Source organism: Aricia agestis, chromosome 6, assembly GCF_905147365.1.
Source record: "Aricia agestis chromosome 6, ilAriAges1.1, whole genome shotgun sequence".
Lineage (NCBI taxonomy): Eukaryota > Metazoa > Arthropoda > Insecta > Lepidoptera > Lycaenidae > Aricia > Aricia agestis.
The window spans coordinates 14,310,366-14,330,660 of record NC_056411.1 but is presented as its reverse complement, the minus strand read 5'-3'; the positions used below and the strand labels follow the sequence as shown (position 1 = coordinate 14,330,660).

The 20,295-nt window shown below is 35.1% G+C and overlaps 1 protein-coding gene across 1 annotated transcript in view; it reads left to right on the top strand.

The window, feature by feature from the left end:
• Window positions 1-19,735, top strand: part of LOC121727972 — a 45,095-nt gene extending 25,360 nt beyond the window's left edge. The window contains exons 2-3 of the mRNA XM_042116054.1: window positions 16,067-16,191; window positions 19,106-19,735. Coding sequence (XP_041971988.1) covers window positions 16,067-16,191; window positions 19,106-19,109 — 129 coding nt within the window. The 3' untranslated portion in view covers window positions 19,110-19,735. The remainder of the gene's footprint in view (window positions 1-16,066; window positions 16,192-19,105) is intronic.
• Window positions 19,736-20,295: the final 560 nt, after the last annotated feature.

The window sequence follows — 20,295 nt, the reverse complement described above, 5'->3', positions numbered from 1 at the left end:
TTTCGCCCCGTCTCCTGCTTGGGGGGGCTACGCCAGACTAACTAAACATACAGATTTGAGTGTCATTTGAATAATAGGCTTTCGTCCTGTCTCCTACGTGTAACTGCGCTGCAGCTTCAAAAAGATTGGAAACTCCTGATACACTCTAATATAACCTTCCTGGGTAAATGGGTTAAGATTTTTTTTTAAATTGGATCAGTAGTTAATGAGATTAGCGCGTCCAAACAAACAAACAAACTCTTCAGCTTTATAATATTAGTATAGATGTGCCGCCCGTCCGTCCCGTCCTCTGTCTCATAGTCCTTTACACTGCAAAATGTTGGAAATCGTTTCACAGAATGCGAAGTTAATCATAAATCATAAAAAAAATCACATCTGAACATAAAATATATTTTTTTATCTCCTTCGTTTTGGAAGTCGGTTAAAAACAATAGCATATGACAGGTTAATCAACTTCCATCCCTCAGTCATCAAAAAATGATGTTTGCGATGATCAAACTCAATTCATTTTGTCTCTAATTACCAATAACTATTTACCTATTAATTCACAATTTAGTTTACCTAATAAATCGCGGGTAACACCGCGGGGCACAGCTAGTTAGAGCATAATTGGGTGATAAGATCATATTAATATTTTCTTTCATGATTAAAAATCCTACACAAGACAAGGTCGTTTGTTTTAAGCATTTTACAGTCTACTTAAACTTTTTTTCTTGGCACATAAGTAGCACCTTTTTTTAACTTTAATGTTAAGCTAAAAATTAAGGTGGCATTTATGTTTTTTTATTCAATTGCCAGTCTTTATTTTTTTTAATAACTCTTTTAATTCTTCGTAAAAAACAACACATGGTTCCATTTACCAAAAATAAAATAAAATAAATAAAAATTGTTTTATTTCTGAATAAATTTGAATCAAATATTTTCAGAATGTTGAACTACATGTTGCCTACCACCGGTTCGGGAACTAACCCGGCGAGAAGAACCGGCGTAAGAAACTCGCACGGGGCCACTTTTTAGTAAAAAAGTGGAAAATTTGTCTTTTAAAAAAATAAAATTTACAATGTAAATAACTTAATCTATACAATATGAATACACAATTGTAAGTCACATATAATAAATGTAGAAGCAGCCTTGCAAGCAGCCATCCTACTCCCAAGATGTGCTATCGTTTAGGAAATCTTTGACCGTAGGCTTTGGCACACAAACGTTCTTTAATTACTTTTTTAAATTTATTAATTGATAGATTTTGAACGTTTTCCGGGATTTTATTGTAAAGGCGTATACTGACCTTTAAAAGATTTACTTATTTTGCTAAGTCTGATCACTGGTATTTCCAGCTTGTGCCTATTTCTAGTGTTTCTACCGTGACTATCACTTTTAGTTTTAAATTTAGTTAAATTCTTTCTAACATACAATACATTATCCAAAATGTATTGAGAAGCAACAGTTAGAATACCAATTTCTTTAAACTTTTCTCTCAGAGATTCAAAAGCTGACATTTTATAAATTGAGCGTATAGCTCGCTTCTGCAGCCCAAAAATTGTATTGATGTCGGCAGCGTTTCCCCATAAAAGGATACCATAAGACATTCTACTGTGAAAATAACTAAAATAAACTAGTCTTGCCGTGTCTTCATCAGAAATTTCCCTAATTTTTCTGACTGCATATGCTGCAGAACTGAGCTTACCTGCAAGATTAGCAATATGAGGACCCCACTGTAATTTACTATCTAATGTAATGCCTAAGAATACAGTGGAGTCCACCATATTCATTTTCTCATCATTTAATAGTAAATTGGTTTGAACTTGCCTAACATTGGGCAAAGTAAATTTTAAACATTTGATTTTCTTAGAGTTTAAAAGTAAGTTATTAACATTAAACCAATGTACTATTTTTGAGAGAGCACTATTTACCTCGTCGTAATTTGACTGCCGTCGCTTCACTTTAAAAATAAGTGAAGTGTCATCAGCAAAAAGTACTATCTCATTATCCTTAACTAGATAAGGTAAGTCATTAATGTAGATGAGAAAAAGAAATGGTCCTAAAATGGATCCCTGTGGTACACCTAATTCTATTTTGGTCCCATTGGATCTTTTACTATTAACTTCAACCCTTTGAGTCCTATTTTTGAGGTAAGAAGTCAAAAGGCTGAGTGCTGAGTCCCTTATGCCATAGTGGTGCAATTTTTTGACTAAAGTAGCATGCTCGACACAGTCAAATGCCTTAGAGAGGTCACAAAAAATACCTAAGGCATCCTGTGACTCCTCCCAAGCTTCAAATATGCTACAAAGAAGACCTATACCAGCATCCGTTGTGGAACGACCCTTAGTAAAACCGTATTGGTTATTGTGTAATAAATTATTTAAATTAAAATGTAACAGTAATTGCTGTAAAATTATTTTTTCAAATATTTTACTAAGAGTCGGTAAAATCGAAATAGGCCGGTAATTAGTCGGATCTGATTTAATTCCCGCTTTAAATAAAGGTACGACCTTACTGTGCTTCATTAAGTCAGGAAAAACACCACTCTTAATGCAGTCATTGAAAATTATTGCCAGATGAGGAGCTATGATGTCAATTATCGATTTAATAATTTTTGTAGACATGCCCCAGAGATCAGTAGTATTTTTAATATTCAACAATTTAAAGGTATCAATAATATCTCTAGGGCTAATTTCCCTAAACTTGAAATTGACATCACATTCCTTTACATTGTCTCTGAGTAGCTTTTCAGCAGCTTCTGGTGAGGAATTTAGATTTTTTGTAGTTGAGACCGGAATGTCAGCAAAAAACTTTTCAAAAACCGTCGCAACTTCGAGATTATTTGTAATCTTTTTATTTTTAAAGTATAATTCAAAATCAGTGTTACGACAGGTGACGTTTCCAGTCTCACCAGATATAACCTTCCATGTAGTTTTGATTTTATTTTTAGAATTTTTAATTTTATTTTTGATATATAGAGCCTTAGCAGCCTTACAAACTTTTCTGAAGGTTTTAGAATAATTTTTAACATATGCTTTAAATGATTCACTACTGTTGCTACACCTCTCATCATATAATTCATATAATCTTTGCCTACTTATTTTAATTCCTTTAGTTGCCCATTCAATAAATCTGGTTTTTTTATTATCGTTTCTAACTGTTTTAGAAGTAAATACTGTATTAAATTGTGTTCTTATTACCTTAAACAAATTATTAAAAGCTTCATCTGAGCTATTTGATCTACCCAATGACTGAATATTTGAATTTAATTTACTTCTAAATTGCTCAATACGTTTTGTAGTCACAGGAACAAACACAAGATTATCCTTTACGTTATTATCGCAATTGACATTAAATGATGCTAACTGTCCACGGTGATCAGAGCTTAACTTATTAATTATTTCTTTTTTATCGGGAATGAGATTTGTAAATATGTTATCAATACAAGTAGCTGTGGTCTCACAGACTCTTGTAGGTTCATGAAACAAATTGCAAAGGTTATATGATTTAAATAAAGATGTGAATCTAACAGTTGTGGAATTTAAATCCAATAAATTAATATTAAAGTCTCCACATATAATAACCCTTTTGTTAGATGCACATATTTTTGACAGTATTTGTTCCATAGTTTGTTCAAAGGTATCAAATAACCCTGAAGGAGGCCTGTATACACCCACAATAATAAGATGACTTAGCTCTATGCAAGCTACTTCAATTGTTCGTTCAATAAAGAGACTCACAATATCTTTACGTTCCTTAAATTTTAAATTATTTCTAATTAATATTAAAGAGCCGCCTCTAATGGCATTTTCTCTACGGAACGAACTAGCTATCTGGTGGTTATTGAAATTGAAAGTGAGTTCATATTGTCTGAACCAGTGTTCAGATATACAAATAATATCAATGTTAAATTCCTTTAAAAATAACTCAATTTCAAGTTCTTTACCTACCATACCTTGTAAATTTTGATGCACCAGATTAATCAAATTACATTTATTCTTACTTAATATATTTGAGTCTAACAAATTATTGGTAGGATTTTCAATACTAAATTTATTTCCGCAAGAGATGTCCTCCATTGTCTTATTATCTAATTTAAATAAATATTTGGAACATATTCCAATTCGTTAATATTATGACTAGTATAATTCTGCTCAATAGAAGCAGTAGTCTCTGAAGCCAAACACTTGGCTTGTTTAAAATCTAAAAAGTTAAATAGCAACCTGGCTATTCGTCTTTTATAAAAATTAGATAAGAAGTACTTATCTCTTGTCATGGTGGATAACTTAAAATCTAAATTATTAATGTCTACAACCTGACATTGCTTATGTGAGTCATTTAAAATGATACAATTATTATTTACAGCAGTATACATTAGGCTGTTCAGTTGATACCTAGAATAGTTTTCTTTATTATATCTCTTTGGCAACATTTGTATATAGGGAAAAGTAAACAAGATAACATTATTAATATTTTCAATAATAAATAATTTATCTAGAAATTCGGTCATTTGTTTTTTGTTTAATTTTCCCTTCCTCCCAACTAAAACTATTAATGTTGTATTCGGACAATAAGTCATAGCCAAAGCCCTGCACATTATTTCACTATAAGTAGCTCCAGGCATACAGAAATTGGAAAATGATTGTCCAATACACATCCTATTTAAATAAATACCTAAGTCCTTACCTAATTCATCACTGAACAAAGCAATTTGTGGGCATTCAGTATGTACCTTCTGCCTGGAACATATATCAGTTATACTATTCAAAACAGAATACTATTCAAAACAAATTATTTAAACATGATTATTTTTAAAACTGTGACTTTTTGATACTTTTTTCTTTCAGCGTCTGATTCTGTGTGTTAAACATGCAAATATAAAAATTTATGCAATGATCAAGAATATTTTTTTGAAAATCTGCTGTCAAAAATCAGATCCTGGTAGACCTAACTCTACATAAAATTATAGTTGATAAATATATAAATGTCTCTATTTTCTATTAGATTTAGGTCGCAACTCCGTATCGTTCAAATTCGTAAATCCCGGTACCCCCAGTATCGGGATTCCGGGATAAAAACTATCGTGAGCCTTTCCTGGGACTCGAGTAACTCCATAAGTCCATACCCATGCAAAAATAAATTCGGTTTTGAAACTGGTATCTAAACCGTTGCTAGTGGTATTGTCTCCTCGAGATATTTATTTAATGCTAGAAAAAGTAGAATATCCACAATGTATTAACTATTTGTAATAGATATAAAAGTTAAAACTTTTTTTTATTATGTCCAGCTATAATCATCCACAGTTACCTCTATTAAATGTATGCTAAATTAACGTTTGCTATGTATGTAGTTCACATTATAATAACCCTACTAATATTTTACTGTCTTTGCTAGTGTGTCTGTCTGGCTGTTTATTACCCACTTCCTAATGCGTAAATAGCTGCACCGAGCTAAGTGTGTATCGTATGGGATACTTACAATATATATATAGTTTCTTGAAAAGGACATACCACATAGGATAATTTTTTAATAGACTTCCAAAAAATTATCCTATTATAAATTACTAAATTATCCTATTATAAATTACTAAATTATCATATTATAAATTACTAAATTATCCTATTATAAATTACTAAATTATCCTATTATAAAATTAAATGAAGGAGGTTCCTTCAGGTTATTATTCCCTGTAAATGTTAATTTAACTGTTATTTTACTGAACCTACACAGTGCACGCTCTACGAATTAATTTGTAAAAAATATAACATCTAGTCCAAATATTAAGTATAAGCGCTGAAAAAGTAGCCACACAATTCATATAAGGATGTAACAAATCAAAGTGATAAATGAATGAATTAATTGATATACTCACTGTATAGAGTTCACTGTGAAAGTAGCAGCGCTGAAAGAGTAACTTTTTAATTTTTTATTGGGGAAATACATGGCGCCACACTTGGGCGCTTAATATCCACAATCATTAAAAATACTTCTTTGGCGATGCTACTTACACAGTGAACTCTATACAAAGGACACATACACACTCTAAATTATTTTCACTTTGTTTTGTTACACTCTGTAGATAATATTATACTTGTTATGAAATGAGTTTTAGTATAACATGTAACACCTGTAACCCAGTTTACTATTCGCTACTTGTAGTATTAATACAGCTGACTTAATAACTTTAATAAGTATATATTTTACATAATATTATGCCTGTTTGAGTTACATACTATATTATTGTATGTAGCTCATACAGGTAATCTATCTATACATATTATAAAACAAAGTCGCTTTTTTCCCTCATGTCCCTTTGTTCCCTTTAATCTTTAAAACTACGCAACGGATTTTGATGATTCTTTCAGTGTTAGATAGCCCATTTATCGAGGAAGGCTATAGGCTATATTTTATCACGCTAAGACTAATAGGTGCGAAGAGATAGAGGAAAATGTGAAAAAAACGGGGAAAATTATTTGAAAGGGCTAACTTGAACGCGCTAATCTCAGGAACTACTGGTCCGATTTGAAAAATTCTTTCAGTGTTAGGTAGCCCATTTATTGAGGAAGGCTATAGGCTATATATTTTATAACGCTAATGCTAATTGGAGAATGTGGAAAAAACGGGGGAAATTTTGAAAGGGCTTATCTCGCGAACTGGAGCAATTTTTATGTTATTTGGCACAGATAAGAAGTAGACCACGTGAAGGATAGGCTATCGATTTTAATAATTTTTTCAGTGGCCATATATTTTATACCCGTGCGACGCCGGGGCGGGTCGCTAGTAATTTAATAAAGAAACAAAATTAAGCGTCTGGTTTAAAACCATAGCATCTAATTCAATTAGGTAATTAAAATGAGGACTGATTTCTTTGTCTTTTGTACTGTAATGGCTCTGAGATCCTACTGAGAGACTAATATTAAAAATGTGAAAGTGTGACTGTCTGTCTACTATCTCTTCATGAACAAACCGTTGAATCGCTTTTGCTGAAAATTCTTATATAGATACTAAAGGACATAGGATACATTTATCCCGGAAAAATGTACGATTCCCGCGCAATAAATGAATTTTGGCAAAATTGGGCGAACGGAGTTGGGGGCGTGAGTCATCTACTAATTGAATAAACTGAAATGTCTAAATAGTTTAAAACCAACCTAATAACATGACTAAAAATACAGGCTATGCAAAGTCTTGAGGAAACCATGCATTTAATTCATTCAATTTACTAACTGATGTGTATCGCTAATGGTTTGCACATTGATAAATAATAATAGACTTGTGATTGAGCGCGACGAATATCTATATGTATCTAGTCATCGTATCTATGGATCTTCATGTATATCTAGGCATAACATTACTATACTTAATATCGATTATTCATTGACGATGATATAATCATTAATGTATGCAAAATGAAATTATTATGAAACTAGCATGCGAGATCATGCATGTGTGTTTACGTAGAAAGCCAATGTTCGGAACGAGTGTTGACTCGGTCGCTGTCTTCGGCAATATTTGGGGATTTCTCTAGTCTCTTGTGTTTCTAGTTCCTGGCGTGATGCTGGAATTTGTTGATTGCTTTAACGTTGACGTTTGCCGTTGTTTGTTGTGTACTTCATGATGTAGAGTTACAAGGCTTTAAATGAACGTGGCGAAAAAAGGAAGTAACGCCGCCATCATACAAAATCGCTATTTTTGACAGTTCTCCTTTACCTGCAGCGCCCCCGCCCACGTTCATTTAAAGCGTTGTCGCTCTGTAAAATCAGTTTTTGCAAAAATTGTTTCATTCCTTCTGTAGCCATGTCACGGACAGACGCACGCGTGATATATTATATTAAGTATTATATCTTATTTCATAAATGAATCCTAAAATGACTAGATCATAAAGTTCCTGTAAATAAAAAGATTAAAAAAAAATACTAGCTTATCTCGCGAAAACCACGATGTCTTAAGTATCTACTGCAAAAACTTCGTTTTCTTAACTGATTTGATGTTTTTTAACTGATAATTTTGTTGCAGTCTCTAGACAGTGACAACACAGTAGTACTGGGTATGAGCTAAGCCTTTAAATAGCTTATAGCAACTCATTATAGTGTTAATTAGCATAGGAAGGCCCGCATCCTCAGTGGCTGTATACGGCGAACTTTCCAACCGAGCCCGAACCTCCGCTCTGTTGCTCGACCACATTTTTTCACATATGAATTTCTAAACTCCGTTTTATCGCATCTTAAGCGATTCCCTTGAGATTCAAGTAAACTTAAGTTTAAAAGTAACAAGGTGTTGCCCTCTTAAAATATCCTCCTGTCAAAAAAGTCAGAAACCGGGCAAATAATATTTGAATTGCAGTCTTTGTAACAATATACTATTCTTCTTACTTTCTTCTGATTAACTTTGCCGCGGGTCCCATGGCACCTTAGCATGTCTTTCGGGCTCCCTAGAGATCAAATCAGAGGGATTCTTGTGGTTGCCTACCACTGGTTGGTTAAGTATCCCATTTGACTGGGTTACAACTAACAAGAGTTGCAGTGGTGGAAATGTACGATAGGAAACCGTTTAAAATCATAATTTATCTTAATTATTTTATGAGCATAAATCGCAAAGCAATAATTGCATTATTAACTGCATATTATAAAGTTATGTTTTGCTAATTGATCGCGTTTGTATTTTGTTCAATTAGATAAAAAACAAAACAACGCTATTCCGCCTTAGATACAACAAATGTTTAGGATTCCGTTGTCAATAAGGAACCCTCATAGTTTCGGTCTGTCCGTCCGTCCGTCTGTCTGTCCGCGGTTTTGCTCAGAGACTATAGGACCTACAAAGCTGTAATTTGACATGAATATACATCTTAATGATGCCGACAAAATGGTATACTTACTAAATCTTCCCCTACACATCAATGCGGGGGTGATTATTTTTTTCGCGTCCACCCCACCGTCTGGGGTGTCGCTGGATAGGTTTTTTAAAAATATTACGAGTATTCAAAGATCATTTCACGATTTAAGGATCCATTTGTGAAATATGAAGTTTTAAAGTGGAAAAAATCGTTAGAGTCCAGTGTCCCCCCTTCTACCAGCTAAACAGTTGCTTCTGGAAATGTGAAAAAATTCGCGGGAGTAGGAAATATGCTAAATTTAAAAGGAAAACTATCACGCCCTAGAAGACTTCATAAGTTTTTGAGTAATAGTCGATCAAGTAAAATAACATTAATCGGCGAAGTAAGGAACTTTTCGTTCAAATTCCTTTGAACGTAACTGAGATGATGTTGTTAGTAGTGTAAAACACGTTATAAATGTGCATTCATTGACCATACAAAAATTATCAAAAACTAGCGGCACTACGGAACCCTATATTGCGCGTGGCCCGACACGCACTTGGCCGGTTTTGTTACTAGAATATAACTAGTTGTTGATATTTTTGTCACAACTAATATACTTATCGAATAATATTATATTATTATGTACAATTGTTTTTTTAAATTTCTTTTCCCTCACGCAATACAGCTATATTTTGTATTGCTGTCAGGCAAGTTGTCCAATTTATGATAATTAAAAGGAAATGGATCGGCTACGATAGCCTGTGCCTTGTGTTCTTGTTTTTTGGAAGAAAATACAGAGAAAAAACTTTGTTACAGAGAGAGGTACTGGTACAGAGAAACTTTGTTACAGAGAGAGGTACTGGTACAGAGAAACTTTGTTACAGAGAAAGGTACTGGTACAGAGGAACTTTGTTACAGAGAGAGGTACTGGTACAGAGAAACTTTGTTACAGAGAGAGGTACTGGTACAGAGAAACTTTGTTACAGAGAGAGGTACTGGTACAGAGAAACTTTGTTACAGAGAGAGGTACTGGTACAGATAAACTTTGTTACAGAGAGAGGTACTGGTACAGAGAAACTTTGTTACAGAGAGAGGTACTGGTACAAAACAAAGTTTACTCTTTTATCTGCTTTTATGCATAGTGCGTCAAGAAAGTGAAGAAATTAAAAAGTGGCAACATCGTAGTGTCATCCCTTTTTCTTAAATTGATTTGAAAGGGATGACACTACGATGTTGCCACTTTTTAATTTCTTCACTTTCTTGACGCACTATAATTTTTTTTTTAAATTATTTTGTAAATAAAAACCGAGACATTCAAAACTGAAATTAACGTCTAAAAGCAGAATTAATATTCATAGTACTGACAATACTTAATAGCGACTCATTAATAGCAACTTCATTCATGATTTAGACTTTCAATTGACTTCACTAACATATTGAACACATACTTTGGAATTTCAAACTTACGTCTGCGCAATAGGCTTTAAATTACCAAAAACGAGTAGTGGTCAAGAGTGAAGTTGTAGTGGAAACTAATAACTGCTTTTACCTCTTCTTCCATTCACACTTTCTTTTAGTCATGCGGGTAAATTACTCATTATGTTGTGTAACACGGAACACGACATGTTACACCAGTTAATATAAGAAATCTGTTACTATCTTTTACTTTTTTATTCAAGCTTTTACGTATATATGGTATGTCGCAGCATTTACCATAGTCACTATAATCAGTTTTCCTCATAAAACCAATTTTCTAGAGAAGAATTTTATTTTGAGACAAGGATCTCAGAGTAATGACAATGTGGGTGTAACAAAAATAAGTGATAATAATTTAAGATGTGTACGTGTTCCTTGTAGAGAGTTCACTATGAAAGTAGCAAAGCTGAAAGACCAAAATTTTTTTTCACTTTTGTATGGGGAAACTCGTGACGCTCGGGCCCTTGCCCATACAAAAGTGAAAAAAAATTTTCGTCTTTCAGCGCTGCTACTTTCACAGTGAACTCTCTACAAGGAACACGTACACACCCTAAAGTATTATCACTTATTTTTGTTACACACTACATTCTTTACGCTAGACTCTAGCTAGGGCTATTAAAAGGCCCTTATACGATATACGAACGAAAAACTTTATTTTGCGACGTTTGAATTTTGACTTTAATGCAATGGTAATTTTGTAAAACCTTACAAAAATGCCGAGAGACCAAGATACATAATTCTCTTTTGCTCCAAGGGTTTTTGCCTTTGATGTATTGTGCAACAAATAGCTGCTTAATTGGTTTAGCTTTTTGTGCTCTCGGTCCTAGGGTTGCCAGGTCGCTAAACCAAAAAAGCAGACAAAGAAGTCATTCCGGGTTTTCGTACATAATATGTCCGTCTAAGCAGACGGACATATTATGTACGAAAAACCGGAAACCCTGCTATCAAGTACTTACAAATTACAATCTAAACTCTCGGTGAGCAATACGTTCGGGATAGCGAGTACATAATATTTTCTGTTTTATTTAAAACATCTAACAGAAAAAATTTAACATAAGTAATTAGAAGTTCTACAAAAGCTGAACTCCCTTAATTTTGGCGGATACACGTTCAAAAAGCCTGACTGTGTCCGAACTTATCCAGACACCTGGCAACCCTAGTCGGACCCGTGACTCAACATCCTTTATCTAATCTAACCTCACACAACCACAACGATATTTAAATTTTTTTATTTTTTTTAATTCCAACAGTATAATGTCATCAAATGATACAGACTAAAATGTATGTCTATAGGGTGTAAAAGAAACAAAGTGATAATTCTTAGTTTAGGGTGTGTAGAGTCTGTCAAAAAAGTGAAGAAATTAAAAAGTGGCAACATCGTAGTGCCCTACGCACTATCAACCAACCCTTTCAAATCAATGGGGAGAAAAAAGGGATGACACTATGATGTTGCCACTTTATACTTTCTTCACTTTCTTGACGGACTATACGAGTATGTGTCCCTAGGGTTGCCATCACCCAAATTGTCTTCGCCGGTCAGGCACGACAAAATTCCCGGATATTTGGCCGAAATGTGGTTATTTCTCCGGACACCTTTTAAACAGTTTACGATACGTCTTGCAAATTTTTGTTTTTCCAACAAGAATTTGTAAAAATTTGACAAACTCAAGTCCATGCAAGGAACCGTGTGTATGCTTAGCGAGTTTTTATCTTTCGTTTATTTCTGCATAACTTAAAAGTTAAATTTCTCTCATCAAAAGTGTCTGGATTTCACCCGGACGCTTTTCAAAAAACCGGTCGGACGGAACCCTAGACAACACGGGGAAATCCGGACGGATGGCAACCCTATGTGTCCCACATAATATTGAGTTTACTGTAAAAGTACTAGCATTGAAATAGCAATTTTTAGGGTTCCGTAGTGAACAAGGAACCCTTATAGTTTCGGTCTGTCCGTCCGTTCGTCTGTCCGTCTGTCTGTCCGTCTGTCTGTCTGTCTGTCCGTCTGTGTGTATCCGCGGTTTTGCTCAGAGACTATAGAACCTACAAAGCTGTAAATCGGCTTGAATGTACATATTAATAATGCCAACAAAATGGTATATAAATCTTAAAAAAATATTTTTTATGGTACCTCCCCTACACATGAAGCGGGGATGTTTTTTTTCACGTCCACCCCATCGTGTTGGGTATCGTTGGATAGGTTTTTTAAAAAATACTTCAAGTATTCTTAGATCATTTTCCGATTTAGGGATCCATTTGTGAAATATGAAGTTTTAAAGTGGAAAAAATCGTTAGAGTCCAGTGTCCAGTCCCTTCTACCAGCTAATCAAGTGCTTCTGGAAATGTGAAAAAATTCACGGGAGTAGGAAATATGCTGAATTTAAAAGGAAAACTATCACGGCTAAGAAGACTCCATAAGTTACTGAGTAATAGTCGATCAATTAAAAGAAATGTATTCGGCGAAGTATAATGGAACTTTTCGTTTAAAATTCCTTTGAATGTAACTGAGATGATGTTAGTAGTGTAAAACACGTTATATAAATGTATTTTCATTGGCTATACAAAAATTATTTTCAAAAACTAGCGGTACTACGAAACCCTATATTGCGCGTGGCCCGATACGCACTTGGCTGGTTTTTTGTGATTGCTATGGCAAGCGCCCCAGTGCGGCGTCATGAATCTGTCCATACAAATGTTTAAAAAGTAACTCTTTCAGAGCGAATACGTTCACAGCCAACTCTATACATGGGACTCAAGTTTTTTACAACACCCTTTTTCCACTCTACAACAAATTTTGTTACACCTTGTATATTTACATGACATTTAACTTCCTGACATTATCATCCCTCCGCTCACTTTGAATGGCGTATTAATAGATCCGGCTATACAGGTCCGACTTGAATAGTGATGCCATACAATCATACAACATCCTACAACATATACCTTGTTTAAAAACACTATACTTGAGTGGCGTGTATGAGATAAGTTATTAATAGTGTGAAGTTATCAGATTGTGCACGTTGTATGATGTATGTATGGATAGTTGAATGGGAATTAACAAGTTTCAGATTAATGGCCAGTTTTTAAGGTTTTGTTACCAGAAGCGTATCTTCAGTGGGTATGTTAATTGATCAACTTTTTGATGTTACTTAATCTTAAGCGATCGTATTCAAGTAGAAAACTTTTGTCAAAAACTCACAAACCTATCATTAGAGATGTAAGAAACGCTTTCTTCTTTAAAATATGCAATTACAGGTTAAAAAATGTAGCTGCTTTGAAAATAACACGTCGGTGAAAAAATTGCCAACTCTCAGAGGACTCACGTTTTGCACGTAAGCAATTTAATACAGACATTACATATACCAAGAAAAAGTTACGTATCTGGGAATTGATGGTGGAATTCGCAATGGCGTCCACGAGGAAGCAATATTCTATGGTTGCGGCGGCTTGCGCAACCCGTTACGTCAGCCGATCACTCTTTTATCTATGCGTGTGACCTGATTGAAGTCGTGATTTTTTAAATTGCCTTTTTGAATTTAGAACTTGAATTATTCTAATAGACTTCGTCACGACAAAGTTTTAGTAAAAATAGCTGGTAACTAAAACTTACTCAACGTAGATAACTAACATAATATATATGTCACAGTCAAAGGGCTAGCTGTTTGATCGAACGGCTTAAATAGCCGTTCGATCAAACAGCTAGCCCTTTGACTGAACAACGCCATTCAATCACACGTCTAGCTTTTTGATTGAATATTTTAGTCGCTCAAAACGTTCAACACTACAGCTGATTCAAAAGCCGCCGTCTAATTGAAGTAGTTCAGCGCGCACCGCTGCGGCGCTAGGAGCGTTTTATTTACAATATGGCGTCAACTAGCAGGTGTTTGTTGTATTGTTTGTGGTTGTTTTTTGGAAAGAAAGTAGTTAATAAAAGTTACAAGTGTTATTAATGAGATAAAAATTATGGAGGCACATACGAGTGAATCAAAATTGCAACAAATATTCGAGGAGAAATTACGGGATTATGAAATACATCACCAAGGTATTTATTGCAATTCCATAAATAATAAATTAGCTATAATTATTGTATGTGCTAAATATGTTCAAAATTAGTTAGAATACAGTTTTTTCAGGTTTGGTTTGGTTAGGTTAGGTTAGAACTTAGACCACAATTACACAGAGGGAGCCGAGCGAGCGCAGCGAGCGTGCTGCGGCAGCAGCCGGCAACCGTCATCAAATAAAAGGGGGGGCTTGGGGGGCGCAACCCCCCGCTAAAACAAAAACAAACACAATCCAGAAAGTCCAAAGTAGGTTAGGTTATCACCCTAGTTAATTTGCCATTAAACCAGTTGGCTAAGCGTCGTTTAGCTGTAGTGTTGAACGTTGTAGTCAATAAGTCGACTAAACGACGTAAAGCCGTGTGATTGAATGGCGTTGTTCAGTCAAAGGGCTAGCTGTTTGATTGAACGGCTATTTAAACCAGTCGGCTGCGACACATACACTAGGTACTTTTTTAAAGACATTAAAAAAATTAAATACTTAAGTACTTCATTCTTGCTCGGTTTTATAACCTAATTAAAAATATTTAAATAAAAAAAGTACCTACTTTTCTAACGTTGTTTTGGAATAATAACTCGATAAATCAAAGTTATGCTATCCATGTTTCTTTATTATATCATACAAAAGTATTTAGAAAGTCACATATTAAATTCGACGCGTTAACAGTTAGATAACATAACATAATGCAGTTAACGTAAAATAAAACGCGTCAAACAAATACAATGGGGTTTAATTACCTCAGCGAATTAGAAGAAAACAAAAAGATTTTCTACAATTCATACATAACTATAGAAATACTAATAGAAACAGTGGAGAGAGGCGCAAATTGTTTAAGAACTTTATGTAACAATTTTCTGTTTATTGTGTGTGAAATCGAACGTAGCACTTGTAGGTATATGAGTAATAAAATATCTATTGTAAATGCCTACTAAAGAAGTTACTGCCAAAGTCAGAGGTGAATATATATAAATTACTTAACTGTAAATAAATGAAGATTTTGACCACATTATCTTCATTAAATCAACGTTTTATCATCAACGTCTCTAAGTGCGGCAGCTAGCTGTTAAGATTTACTTACTCACAGTGACGGATTAAGATTACTTGATACCCTAAGCAATCCATGCCTGTGGGCCCCCCTATCCGTATCTCAACTAGAATCGATCTTTGAAAATTGCTTAATTTGATTAAGGGTTAATCCGTCACTGCTTACTCACAATAGACAATTTTATTTGGGGTTGATCATCTGCTGGTTTACGAATCGTGTCCTTATAATGCATATTTTTACTTGGATAGTATAAAAACACCAAACATTTTTTTTACACATTTCATAACACATGCATGACTGTACATTAAGAACTAAGGCCGGCACACGTTGATACACTGCAAAAAAAAGTTTCAACTTAGTCCAGTGTCCAGTATTTATTGCTCACATTGTGTAACATTGATACACCGAATCCAGCGCTGGAAACTAATCATGCCAGCGCAAAAATCGGAACTCGGAACAGAGGGTGCTACTAGGACATACAGTAAATAATCCGATCAAAATCCGACATGTTGCACACGTCATATCAGAATATTCACATATTATGTAACTATAAGTTATCAAACATCGAACAAATTTTTTTGTTCTGTCTCAAGCGTGAAAACATTGCAGTATCATCCTATTCATTGTTTTAACTTTAAACAACTAAAGTTTTCCCTTTTTCGTAGTCTAATGTGGTGTATTCTCAATTCCAGGTGGAGACAGGTCGCGAGGAGCTGAAGAAGGAGCGCGAGATCATGCAGCTGGTGGCGGGGCTGCAGCTGTCCGATGATGAGCGCCCGCTGCCCCCACACGTCATGCGCATGAGGCACGGACCCAGGTACAGCTGAATTCCTAATAGAGTAAGAGCCAGGGCAGTGGCGGCCCTAGGGGTGGCGAATAGGGCAATTTTATACGTGGGAGAGCCATGCTTCGGCACGAATGGGCCGGCTCGACCGGAGAAATACCACGTTCTCACAGAAAACCGATGTGAAACAGCGCTTGCGCTGTGTTTCGCCGAGTGAGTGAGTTTACCGGAGGCCTAATCCCCTACCCTATTCCCTTCCCTACCCTCCCCTATTCCCTTCCTTTCCCTTCTCTACCCGCCTCTATTCACTTCCCTTCCTTTCCTTACCCTGTTCCCTCTTAAAAGGCCGACAACGCACTTGCAGCTCTTCTGATGCTGTGAATGTACATGGGCGACGGAAGTTGCTTTCCATTAGGTGACCCGTTTGCTCGTTTGCCCCCTTATTTCATTACAAAAAAAAATCGCCCGGGGCTTCGCTCTTGCATGGGCCTCGCAAGGTGATTTTCTGGAAGACAAAGGGCGTCGCAAAGACCTGCCGCCCAGATTCTCGCAAAGACCTTACGCCCGGGGCCTCGCAATGGGTAAGGCCGCCACTGAGCCAGGCTTTCCATTGTTTCGATGATGATAGAATTTGTATACCACAAATTCTAGACAACGTCCATATTGCTGAGTGACAAAAATTCACTATCAAATCTCTGTTAGTAATTAATCCATCCATCCAACCTCTGTATTAACTATTATGGCTCTAGAGCCAGGAGAGTCAGAATTTCGTCATTTTATTAAAGCTGAAGAATTTTCTATACATGTCCCATGTTGCAGTTACTTTAGGACAGCGGTCACCAAATTGCGGACCGCGGTCCGCACCCGGACCGCCAACCCATTGTTCGGACTAAGCATTTTCGAAGAAGAACTTCGTTAAAAATAAATTCGCTCTCGACTTACTGATGAATATCTGCATATCAAATAGCTTGCACCAATTTCACTCCAAACATCAGAGAGATAATGAGCTACAAAACCTTTAGTTAATTGTCTATCTTTGTAATTTCCGTAATTTTGTATTTTTTATACAATAAACCTTTGTATATTTTTATACAATGTGTGGACCGTGAAGGTTTCTTCTTTCCTTAAAATGGACCCCGGGCGAAACTATAATTTGTGACCCCTGCTTTAGGAGGTTTCCAAAGTAACTGCATCCTAAACGTGGTCGTGCCTTTTAAAAGCTTTAAGGGACATAATAACAAAGAAAATCTTTCATCTTTTATAAAATGACGAAAATCTGCTCTTGGCTTTTGAGCTATAATACAAAGGTTGGTTGGATATTATATTATCAGAGATTTGAGTACGAATTTTGTCACTCGGCGTGTGGACGTTGCACTTTGAAAGAATGGTGCTTTACGAATTCGATGCCATACAAATAAAGTATCATTAAAGTCCTCACGATGAGAAGATACAGAATTTACAGAATATTAGGAGAAAAACTATGCGGTGAACTTTCTCCTAATATGAGCCTACCCTAGACTTCAGCAATATTCTAAGGCTTTAAGTTAAACAAATCGGTTCTCGAGTTTTAGCGGGATGAACTTAATTGAATATTAGTGTTTATTTATATTTAGAATTGTGTGACAAGAAGAGAAGCAGTAAAATTGGAAGAGTTGTCCCATATGCGTAGAATGTCCGTAATTGATTTTTTGTCGTAGCCATGATCTGAATTAGCGAATTTTATATTCCCACAAAAAGTTATACACAGACAATTAAAATATTTTATAGTCGTCATATTCTGAGGTATTTCCTTTATCAAATAGTGTTTAATTAATAAGTTGATTTGTTTTTTACGAAATCAAGGTAATAATCCTGGCTATTGGGTAACATTATAATAGGTACATATTACTTATGCTATTCTTACCTAATATTTGATCTCGTAAAATGTTGTAATGTCCCATAATCTTGTTGGCATATTTTGGTAATTGCAAATTAAGATTTGCCATTTGGATAGTGATTCCACAATCCACAGCAGGGTATTTAGTCAAAACGCAATAGTTAATTTTGCTAGTGAAGTGAAATGCCAAACAAATATGAGATTCGTCGTAGGAAGCAAGATAAGGCATCGTAAGCTCATGCTTGTTTTATATATAGAAAACAAGCAATCTAAAACATAACCAACACGGTTTTTTTACTTTAACGCGGCGTCACCTTAAACGTCTAGTGATTCGTAGAAATGTGTTCTCCCACGTCTTGCTGATATTCTCTAATCTCTACGTGTCCTATCATTGGCATTACCTATGCTTGGAGAAACTGAGATATATGACGCATATACATTACTGTGTATTATCGGAAACGACAAGGCATAAAGGAACTTATTTTTTTACTTTCATGATAGTTCTAGATGTAGATGTCATCTTTCTCCTTTACAGTAAAACAGAAAGATCAGCCTGACTTCATTCATTTATTTAGAACTAGCTGACCCGGCGAACTTCGTATCGCCTAACAGTCGATTCTTTAACTTTTGTATGGGAGTATAGAAAAGTGTTGTTTTTAGACTTTTTCAGGAAATTTAAATTTTTTTTTTAGAATTTTTCTCTCCGTAAGAACCATCCTCGTACTTCAAGGAATATTAAAAAAAAAGAATTAGCGAAATCGGTCCAACCGTTCTCGAGTTTTGCGCTTAGCAACACATTCAGCGACTCATTTTTATATTATAGATAGGTACAAGCCAAACACAGTCATTGCTTACACGTCATAATTCACTCATAACACATGAAAAGTATTTAAAAGTTTGCTGCAGCGTCAGCAAATATCTTAAGTTCTTATTAGGTAATATTATGTTCGCTACATATGTCTTATTTCTAAAACCTTGAGTTTCTTTAGTCTAAATCAATCTAAACCAAATATTTGTTTAAATATAAATTTTTAAAACAAGTTTGTATCATTATATATTTTATTTTTCCAGATAACACAACACAACAGGCTGTTTGGCCACTTCCCGCGGACCAAGGAAGAGGAAAAAAGGCGAAAATACTTAAATATTCTACGTCGACTGTGCTATTATAGCGGATACGTAATTCGTTGGCGCAAAAAAGTCTTCCTCGATTTGAATCGAAAGATATTTAGTTTTATTACCAATATTAAAATATAAAAAACACAACGAAATGTACGTTTAAAGCTGGCTATATACGAGCCGTTATTAAAATAGGCTTTTGTAGACCAAATTGCACCATTAATGGTTGTAAACCGTCTTTTTGTAAACTGTATTATTTGGAGTCACGCGGTGTACAGCCATTCCAGATGAACGTCTTCTGTATATCCAGCAAAATGAAATAGCAAAAACAATAATAATAAAATTGTAATTATTAAGTTAAGTTGGGGCAAAAGGACTTTTTGTACTTTTTATAATGTCTTCTTGCTCTACCTGACAAAGGTTTTTTTATTGTAAATATTTTTTTTACGTAAAAACTTACGGTATTGATCTATTGCTGCTAAAGTCTGGTCGCTGGATAGAGAGAAATTTTAGAAAAAGAGAAAAGCTACTCATATACAAGATGTTAGTGTAAACACCGTTATCCTTGATACCATCAAATGAGCCCGTCAAAATGAACAACTTTTTCTATGAGAACAATGCTGGGAACTCCAAAAAATCCGTCTTCATACCCATACCAATTGCCGATCCGGGCATCCGTATGGGTATGAAGACGACATTTTTTTTGAGTTCCCAGCATTGTTCTCATAGAAAAAGTTGTTTATTTTGACGTGCTCATTATTTTGATGGTTTCAAGGATAACGGTATTTACACTAACACACTGTATAGGCTGACCTGTGAAAACAGACGCTAAGTACGTGATCGAGTAAACGTGGCAAGAAACGTTAGACCTTTTTTTCTCTTTATCCGGCGACCGGACATTAGCACGCTACTACTTTGTCAATCTTAGTCAGGAAAAATTCTGTTATAGGAATCATAAACTCGTAAAAGTTGTATTTACAATCATAGAACAACTATTGAAACTTTCGCATACATTGTTTTTTTATAAGCAAGTGGAGTAAGGCTCAATTTATACCGGCGCGTTATAGGAATGGAAGCGACTTTTTGCAACGAAACTGTTAAGTACATAGCACAATTAACTTTTGTCAACAGCGTAACTCACA